The sequence below is a fragment of the Gracilinanus agilis genome, chromosome 1 (genome assembly GCF_016433145.1).
Source record: "Gracilinanus agilis isolate LMUSP501 chromosome 1, AgileGrace, whole genome shotgun sequence".
In the NCBI taxonomy this organism is placed as follows: domain Eukaryota; kingdom Metazoa; phylum Chordata; class Mammalia; order Didelphimorphia; family Didelphidae; genus Gracilinanus; species Gracilinanus agilis.
The window spans coordinates 362,452,246-362,462,637 of NC_058130.1; the positions used below are offsets into that span (position 1 = coordinate 362,452,246).

General features: G+C 37.8%; 1 protein-coding gene across 1 annotated transcript; it reads right to left on the reverse strand.

Moving 5' to 3' along the window:
- Window positions 1–1,330: 1,330 nt before the first annotated feature.
- Window positions 1,331–8,500, reverse strand: LOC123231472 (centrin-2-like). Its single transcript, XM_044657729.1, has 2 exons — window positions 7,968–8,500; window positions 1,331–1,641 (listed from the first exon to the last, which is right to left on the reverse strand). The coding sequence occupies exon 1, from the start codon at window positions 8,485–8,487 to the stop codon at window positions 7,969–7,971; it is 519 nt and encodes a 172-aa protein (XP_044513664.1). The 5' UTR covers window positions 8,488–8,500; the 3' UTR covers window positions 1,331–1,641; window position 7,968.
- Window positions 8,501–10,392: the final 1,892 nt, after the last annotated feature.

The following is a 10,392-nucleotide window of genomic DNA, read 5'->3' on the forward strand; positions in this document are numbered from 1 at the left end:
CCAGGAGAATATTCCTTAGTCTTTTCCTACTCAGACCTCACTTCAGTCCTAATCACTGCTTACCATTAGAAGATGTCTGAGCTGGAGGATAAGACTATCTAGTCCAATAAAGCCCAGTAAGTAAAGAAACTGAGATCTGGATTAATGAAGTGTCTATTCCCAAGGCTGCAAGAGGCAGCTGTGTGGGGCAATGGATAGAGTGCTGAACTTGGAGTCTGGAAGACCAAAATTTGAATCTGGCCTCCAATACTTATTCATTGTGTGACCTTGAGCAAATCACTTACTGCCTTTTAGCCTCAGATTCCTCATCTATAAAATGGGGGAGAATAACAGCCAAGGTTCTTTTGAGGATCAAGTGAGATAACGTGCAAAGTGCTTTGAAAACCTTAAAATGTTATCTCCATGCTAACTGGTAGTAGTAGTAGCAGAGGGCGGTGGTAGTCCATCCAGAATTCACAGTGTGGTGTACTTTTTCTGGTACATCCCATATCCTGAGTCTTACCTAATACTGCCATATGTAGCTAGTCTGTCTGGGACCTACCCTACAGTCAGTTCTCATTGGCTGCACCCTTCATCATTCTCTGCATTAGAAAGCTGGAACAAGTCTGCAAAGGCTTGATGGAAGAGGGAGTTGAATAGGATTTTGATTTGGTGGTGGAGGTGGGCAGGACACTGCTGGTGGGAAGACTGGCAAGTGAGACACGGAAGAGGTGGTAAACCCCTAAAGCCAGTGAACTGGAGGCCAGTTCAGCAAGCCTGCTGTGGAGGTGGGGAATGGGGGGAAATTCTTGTTGGATGTCAGCAAACAGTTTTCTGGGCAGCAAAGTCTTTTGCTCTCAGAGAATGACACTGAAGATTATTCTTGCTGTTGAGTATAGGTTAAGTCACCTGGGATGGGGAAAGGAGGAGAGCCAGAAGGGAAGAGGTTGCCACTTTCAGAGGTTCAGGTGCAAGGGAGGGAAAGCCTGGAGGAGACTATGTGACATTTGTAAGTGTATCTTAAACCTCCTCACTTTAGAGAAGCAGAGTCAGGAAAGCATAGCTAGTATTCAGTCTCTAGGTCTCTCTAGAACTAAAAAACAAGCAAACATATAAATGAATTTATTTCTACTCGGGGGGATTGAGGAGGAGATAGAAAACATTTTATGGATTTGTTTTTGAACCTGTAGATTTTTCTACCATATACTCATATATTCAAGAATTGAATGATCAATCTGTCAATCGACAAGCATTTATTAAGATCCTGCTATATTCCTTAGGCTGTGCTAGGCACTGAGATTGCAAAGAGAAACATGAAACTGTGAGAGCTTACATTCTATTGTGGGAGACATTTGCCTCCCTCCACCCCCAGAAACAAAGTTTTTTTTGTTTTTTTTTTTTCCTTATCCTATCCTGAAATATGTAAGACCTTAAGGAGAGCTGCATGGTTTTATGGATGGACATATGAGGAAGCTGAGGTTCAAAAAGGCAAAAAGAGCTAGAGTCAGAGTTAGGCCTTCACTGGGTCTCTTTACCCCAAGTCCAGTGTTTCTTTCGTTGCACCATGAACATGGTATATCATGGTCTTTCTCAAAATGTCCCTTGAAGGCACTATCAGATTCTGAGTCCTAGATGGGATGAAATACTGGTGTTTCCTAGGACCTGTTGGAGGAGATAGAAAACATCCAGTTGTTTATTTCTATTTCCCATTCTTAAAGTCACTTTCTAATTTTTTATATTTAGTATTTACTTACATGTGTTCATGTTGTTTCCCCCAGTAGAATGTAAACTTCTTGAGAGCAGAGAATGTTTCATTTTTGATCTTTGCATACCCAGCACCCAGGAAAATGCCTCACAGAGTGGGCACTTAAATATTTATTGAACTGAACCTTGAACTGAACCAGAATCCTTATACAAAGAAATTTCACTATTTTCTACCAGTAAAATTAAGATAAACACTAATATAGCTTTTAGCACTTATTATGTCTTCATGGCTTATAAAGCACTTTACCCATATTATTTCCATTTGCTCTATTAATCTAAGCAAGTTACTCAGGGAATTAGAGAGAAAACCCACTTTCCCCTTAAATTAAAGAATTGCCTCTAAGCTCTTCTTTTTTCTTAGTTAATGTAGATCTACTCCCCACAGAAATCTTACACTAATACTTAAATAAAATTTGGAGGTAACCCTGGTTTCTTGAAGGCTATGGAACACAAGCTCCGGCAGGTTCTACCAAGCTGGCAAAGCTTCCGGGATGAACATGGTGATAAACTCAGTCTACCATCCAAGGACTAACCTAGTTAAGTGTATGTGACGTTTTGATGTGCGGCTTGTGGAGAAGCAAGAATAGACATCTCTAGAATCTCCTTCCCCTACCCTTCTCTAAGGGAGACTTCAAGAAGCAAGAGATTGGGGTCCGAGGTTTGGCTACTCTACTTTCTTCAGAGAGAGGAAGTACCATGCTAGCTTTCTATCTGCTTCCTTAAATATCATTAGTTTAGGGGAAATAACTTGAAGGTTCAAACTAAACCCCTGCTTACTGTTAGTTAATAGGGGAAAGGGGACGCTAAACTCTATGTCCAAGGCTTTCCACCAGATACCAGTTTCATAATGTACAATATGTTTGTTGTTATTGTTGTTCAGTCCTTTCAGTCATGTCCAATTTCTCATGACCTCATTTAGGGATTTCTTTGCAAGAATACTAGAATGGTTTGGCTTTTCTAGCTCATTTTACAGAGGAGGAAACTGAGGAAAAAAGTTAAGTGACTTGCCCAAAGTCATATAGCTAGCTAGGAAGTATTTGAAGCTGAATTTGAACTCTAGGTCTGGCACTCTATCAACCATGCCACCTAGCTGTCTGTTCTATGTACATACATTGTAAGGAGCAAAACCCCAAAACAAAAAGCAAAACCTATTATTCAAGTTGAGAGCAAAACTGAAATCCATATATTTGAGAATATATTTGAGCAATAATACCAAAAATATAGATTGAATGAGTTCTCTTTGGAGTGAGATAACTCAGTTCAACCAAGAGTCCCAGATCTTACCCAAAGGGAAATTCCCCAAAGTAACTAGTGTAGTAAGTAGGGAATAAGGACATGATCTAAATTCTTGGCTTCTTCCCAGAGTCTGATTCTCTCCTTGGTGACCTGACCTGAAGAGAGGTTGGAATAGGTATCTTCTCCCTTGAAGCTAGAAGCCAGAAGAGTCTAAAAAGATGGAATCTCTCTTCTGCTTTTTCCAACCCTGCCCCACCTCATACACAGATACAGGGTATTGATCTCCACCAATAAGGAGAGAGTCTCACAACAATGGGTCTTGGGGCTTGAGTAACCCAAATATATAGAGGCTCACCATCAGAAGATTAGGCTTTTGGGAAATGATTTTTTTAGGCTATGGAAGACCATGAAACCAAAAACCAAACCAAACCCCCAAAGAGTTCTTAGTTCAGTTTATGGGTCCTTTTACTTCTTTAGTGATGGTGACAGAGCAATGCAAGAGTTGACAGAGAATTCTTTAAACAATGCAGTTCTTAGATTGTTTACAAACATTAAACTAACTGTTGGTATAAATCACTAAATGGGTGGCATTGTGGCTCAGTAAACAAGAGAACTAGGTCCAGAATCTGGGAGACTCCTCTTCTTGAGTTCAAATCCAATCTGAGATACCTACTATATGATATTGGAAGGTCAATAAACTCTATTTGCCTCAGTTTCCCCAACTTTAAAATGAACTGGAGAAAGAATTGGCAAATTACATCATTGTCTTTGTGAAGAAGACCCCAAATGGGGTCACCAAGAGTTGGATTAAACTGAAAAACAACTAAATAACAACCAAATCACCAAGAAGATGACAAATGCAAATTCATAGAACTCTGAGACTCTACTTCATGTCCACTAAACTGTCAAAGAGGATAAAAGAGAAAAATAACGGGAAGGTTATGTGAAAACAAGGCACATTAATATACTATTAGTGGAACTACAAATTGGTCCAGGCATTCTGGAAAGCAATTTGGGACCATGCCTCAAAATTCTCTAAAATATACATATAACTTTTGGCCTAACAATACCACTAGGAATAAACTGCAAAAAAACAAAACAAAACAAAAAAAAAAACCCAAACCCTCAAAAACAGAGAAAGAAGAACAATATTTTTGTAGAATAATAATATTTATGGCAGCTCTTGATATTAAAGAATGAATCCATAGGGGTGTCTACCTGATGGGAAATGACTGAATAAGTTATGGAATATGACTACAATGGAATATTATAGCATAGTAAGAAATGAGAAAATAGTTTCAGAAGAAAATGGGGAGTTTCTAATGAACCGATACAGAGTGAAGTAGACAGGGCCAGGGTAATTTATATAGTAACACCATTAGAAGGAAATGCAACTTTGAATGACTTTAGAACTCTAATCAATGACTAACCACAGTTCTAGGGGGCTGACGATGAAGCATGCTATACCCACCTCCTGACAAAAAGATGATGGGTCTTAAAATGAAGAATGAAACAGACATTTTTGGACATGGACAATGTGAGGGTTTGTTTTCCTTGACTGAAAATTTGTTATAAAGATTTTATTTTTATTATTTATTGTTCTATAAAGTTAGAAGAGAGAAAATAAATGCTTGTTAATCGGGAAAAAATAAAATAAAAAAGTAATTGTGAGTACATTTAATAATAACCTCCATACATAATATTTTAAGGTTTCTGAAATACTTCTTGCACATAATTCTGTGAATTGGGGAGAATTATGAACCCCCTTTTACAGATAAAGGAATTGGAAATTTGAGAAGTTAAGTGATTAAACAATGCTCGTACAACTTGTAAGAGCCTGAGGAAGTATTTGTATGCTGGTTTCCTAACTTAAGAGCCAAAGTATTTTCATCTTGAGGCCATGAAGCTCCTAATTGTCCAGTGTCCAATACACTGATATGGTATGGAGTGGAGAATAAACATGTATATAGTATCTACTATGTGCCAGGGATTGTGCTAAGTGCTTTACAAATATTATCTCATTTCATCCTCACAACAACACTCAAGGTAAAAACTATTATTATTCCCATTTTACAGTTGAGGCAATTGAGACAACCAGAAATTAAGTGACTTGCTCAGGGCTGCAGAGTTAAAAAGTATCTAAGGCCCAATTTGAACTTGGTCTTCTTAACTCTAAGACCAGCTCTCTATCCCTGAAGCACTGCCTACCTAGCTGCTGGGAGGAACTAAAACACATACACCTTAACATTCTCAACATACATGAACCAGAGAACACCAGGAAATTGTTGCTTTATAGAAGAAGAAATCACAGTTTATCTCTGAAAGGTGAATGAAGAAGCTCATAGGACCACAGAATTTAGATGTCTCAAAGATCATTTAGTTGGTTTCATGGGACATTGACTTTTGGTCATGCTGTCTTGTAGTACTCAAGATAAGCTTAAATAAAAAGGACGACTACAAACTAATAAGCTTGAATTAGCCAACATTTGTTGAGAGAAATTAGAAGTAGAGAAAGTGTATGGAAAATGTATTGTGAAGAAGATCTTTCCAACTTAAAATATATCTTGATACTCCATGGTTTGGGGGTAAAAATGGACAAAGATAAAATGTTCACAAGTTAAGTAGTAAAAACATTGGCATTGAGAAATGAAAGAAATCAAAGTTTTAGAAATGATTTTGAATCTGCACACCTATCTATCATTAGGGCTTCAGGAAGAGAGTAAGAATATGCTAGAGGTGGTGAGCATTGAATATTACAAAGAAATATGAAATCAACTTTCTCTTGATACCTATCTGCCTGGGTTAGGTAAGCTCAGGAAAGAGTAAGTTAAAGATTGAAGTGGTTTTGGTATTCCAACAGACAAGAGAAGAGGGAACACATTCCAGGAATGGAGGAAAAAGGCAAAGATGTGGGAGAGGAAATAGCAAATATAGTTAGTTTGATTTGAGTATTAAGTGAGAAGGATTAATGTGAATTCAAGAAAAAAAACGAAGCCATTTTAGAAATATAGGTTGGTGTCAGATTATGGAGAATTTTAAATAAGTAAAATAATTTTTATCTTAGCCTAGTGGCCACATGGACCCCTAAATCTTGAATCAGAGAATGCCATAGTCATAAAATTGGCAGCTGTGTGGAAGACTGGAGAGTAGAGAATTGGAAGCAGGGAGAACAACTGTAGACTTTAAAATGGTAGAATATTGAATTTCATTCCAGTTTTTATCTTGACACTAATCATAATTCAGTATATTTTCTTGAATTTTTAAAAGGATATCCTAGACTTAAATGACGTGTCCAAAATGTATGGATTATAAATGAATAGGCGATAAGTAAAAGAAAAAAAATCTTGGGCAAATATATATTTCTGGTCAAAATGTTTGGGCCTCAATATTACCTGGACAAAAGCTACTGTAAATTATTATTTTTTTAAATACTATAAATTATTTTTTAAAAAACACTGTGACTCTTACAACATGTTTGAGAAACAAGTAATCTCTGATGAGATGGCATTGTAGGACAACATTCTACATCTGAGCACTCTGCTCACTCTGATAGCAGCTGTCCTTATGGTGAAATGATTGTAGGGTCTGATTTGGGGTACACAGAGAGAAAATAGTCTTTTACTAGGGAAAAGCAGGATGGAATAGGATGAAAGATAGAAAGTATCCACAGAAAGAGTAGGGAGATTGGATGTTTAGGAGAGTGACATGATTAAAACAGTATTCCATTTATTTACTTGTTTATTTTTTTAAATCCTTACCTTTAGTCTTGGAATCAATATTAAATATCTGTTCCAAGGCAGAAGAGTGGTAAGGGAAGGCAAGTGGGTTTAAGTGACTTGCCCAGGGTCACATGTCTAAGAAGTGTCTGAGGACATATTTGAATCCAGGACCTCCTGTCTCCAGTCCTGGCTCTCTAACGATTGAACTATGCCCCTCTCTCCTAATTTATTTATTTTTTAAATAAAAAAGACTTTATTCACAACAGAGAAAATAAATCACATCAATACAAAACAGATCATTTGGAATTACAAAACATGTGGGGACACTCAATGGTCAGTGTCCATATATCAAAGGAGGAAAAAGGCCTGAACTAAAAAGAACTAAAGATGTTTAGTCTAATCAGCAAAGAGGAAGTTGTGACAAAATTAATAGTAGATTTTAAAGTAATTAAGCCCTTAAAGTTTATGAACTAAAGAAATATTCATTTCTATGGCTTTTTAACTTTGGCATTAAGCAACCTGTGCTATTTATGATTTTCTCAGGCTAAGATTACATTAAGCTTGTTTTCATTTGGTGCCCTGGCCCAGGAAAAGGAAACAGCATTTGCCAGAATGACACACAAAGTGGATGAATTAGATGGCAAGCTACCCCTGAAATGACTGGAAGGGATGATGCCACAGAACATTCCAAGCTCTCCTCAAGAGAGAAGGTAAACTAATGAGTTTCCAGACACAACAAAGAATCTGGGTAAGCTAGTTTTTCTAAAAAGGTGCTAAGTCAATGGAAATCAAAGGGGGTGAATAGAAGAGAAAGGGAAAAAATGGCATGGAATGTTGACCAAAAAGCCAGTAATATGGTCCTGCTGTATGCTCAGGTCCACCTGAACATGACAAGAGGAAGAGATGAAGGAAGCAAGATGATTAGGAATCAGCACCTTAGAGGAAAAATTATTTGTCTCTATTTCAATGACCATAACACTTAAATTTTGCTTTGGGTGTTTTGGTATAATATTAATAATGAATGAAAGGAGATGGTTTGGAGAATGCATTGACAAAGTTTTTTTTTTTTCTAGAACTATGACGTTTTCAGAATTCTTTAGAAAATATGCAATTGAACCAGCTCTTTGCCTATCTAGATAAATGAAAGGAGGAGCGAAATTTGCTTCTGAGGACTGTAGTAATATCAGCCTTAAAAAATGAAAACATAAGGAACCTTCATATCCAGAAAATCTATTTGCATATGCCTGCAAAAAGGAAAGAGAGATTGACCTCAGTAGATACTGCTCTTTTTCATGATCCGCAGGAACTCCTGTTCGTTGACTTCTCCATCTCCATCTCGATCAGCTTCATCAATCATTTCTTGCAGTTCTTCATCAGTGAGATTTTCCCCGAGCTCTCTGGCCACACGTTTTAAGTTCTTGAAGGAAATTTTTCCAGTGTCATCATCATCGAAGAGCTTGAAAGCCTTCAGAATTTCTTCTTTGGTGTCCTTCTCATTCATTTTTTGAGTCATCACAGCCAAGAAGTCATTGAAGCTGATCTTCCCTGTCCCCTCCTTGTCAACTTCAGATACCATTTTTTTGATCTCTTCTTTCTTGGGCTCGAAGCCCAGAGCTCTCACCGCCACCTTGAGCTCCTTCACATCTATTGTCCCTGTTCCATCTGTATCAAAGAGATCAAATGCCTCTCTAATTTCCTGTTTCTGATCCTCTGAGAGTTCAGGCTTGGGCTCTAGCTTCCTTCTTGGGAGGGAGGGGCCCATGTTAGGCTTCTTGGTGGTACTGGCCATGCCTCTGCTCTGGAAGTTCAACCGGCAGCCACTGAGCCTCGAAGCCCTCTAGGCAGCAACTAAACCGCTGTTGCTCCGCCCCCTCTGTTGCCTTGGTAACGCGGGCCTGCGCCTTTCCTCTCTGGCTCCGCCCCCTTCCTCTACACTCACCCCCCACCCCCACCCCAACCCCCACGTGGAGATCTTGAGTGTTAGTGAACCTAAGTGGACAGGAACGGGTGAATTTGTACTGATACTCTTCCGTTTCTCCCCCAAAATGTCCTAATCGTTGCCAGTCCTATTTAAGTTCCTTCTGGAAATACTGTTTTTGCTCTCATGAATCACCAGAAGTGGGTAGTTGTTAGCCATTTTGACAAGTTTTCGGAGGTTATCTATCATATCTTGAGTACAAGCCTTGGGAAGAAAACTACTCCATTGTAGTTATTAGTTGAACAGGCAACCACCAACTACTTTTCTCTTTATCCTCTGACCCTTACTGAGTGATGTCTCACTTTACAACCTTTCTGATTCTGCTATATCATTCTTTAGAGGACAAAGAAGGTCTTTTTTCATAGGGCATTTATTTATAGTCTTTCTCTTCAGGAACCGCCTCAAATCTGTTTTTAAGTTCTGATGGTACAGCTGTGCAATCCCTTTTCTCCTGTGAAACCATTATTCCCTTCTCTAACATTCTGAAAAAAGATTCTTTCCTCCTCCATGGCAGGTCCATTTTTTTTCCTCGATTGAAGCCTTGAATCTTTTTTCCTTTTTAGAACATTTCCTCATTCCTAATAACCTGGACTGTAGAGAAATATTTTTTTGAGACTAAATATTCTGCATCAGAAGGGATATCAGCATACACTTGGAACACAGAGATAAACTATCACTTAACTGTGATGAAATTACAAATGCCATACAGTCCATGAAAGTCACTGTTTTAATTTCTCCAGTTCTCTATACTGGCTGAGATTTTAAGCACAAGGAAGGAAGGAAAAGAAAATGGAAGAAAGAAAGAAAGAAAGAAAGAAAGAAAGAAAGAAAGAAAGAAAGAAAGAAAGAAAGAAAGAAAGAAAGAAAGAAAGAAAGAAAGAAAGAAAGGAAGGAAAGAAGGAAGGAAGGAAGGAAGGAAGGAAGGAAGGAAGGAAGGAAGGAAGGAAGAAAAATAGATAGATATTTGTGAATATTTACACCTAAGCCTTAAATGACATGCCTACTTAAAACTTTTGTGATAAATCATTTCCTTGTGATAGTGTGACAGATGTTATAATATTTCCTTTCATAATTTCAACAACTCCACATCTACACCTACATCCTCTTCAGAGAGGCAGGAAATAGACATTTATTATTATGTGACAAACATTATGCTAATCACTGGTGATAGAAATACAAGTGAAAAGAAAGTCAATTCTTTATCAACTTCCTATTCATTTCATCAGGTGGCCTCACCTGTCCATCCACTCTATCAATTTGTTTTACCTTCTAATTGTTCCTCTTACTTGTCTAACTTTTCCTTGCCAACTACCTTTTTCTTTTGTTTTCAATTGTTTTCTATTGTTTTCAATCTTTACTCCCTTAATATTCCTTGGAATTCCTCAACACTCCTTGAATCTTTTATATCTTAATTGTCCTTTATTCTATTCCCCTTCCAACCCTGATGTAGGTTCTGGACCAATAACTGGTTCTGGAAAGTGTTCTCTTTCAGATTTTCCTTAATTTTTTCTAAATTTCCCCAAATTTCACTTTCCCAAATTCAACCTGTGACCTACTTTACTGACCTAAATCCCTCCAAGTCATCCATATGATTTCTTTGTCTATATTAAGCTCATATCCTTCTATCTTCTGTTATTTTACCCTAGATGTCTTTCCAGAGAAGCCTGATTTTCTAGGGACTCAGGAGAAGGAAAGCATGAGGCTTGTTCTCATTAG

Coding starts and splice junctions, on each gene's coding strand:
- LOC123231472 (XM_044657729.1), bottom strand. CDS start 8,487: ATGGCCAGTACCACCAAGAAGCCTAACATGGGCCCCTCCCTCCCAAGA.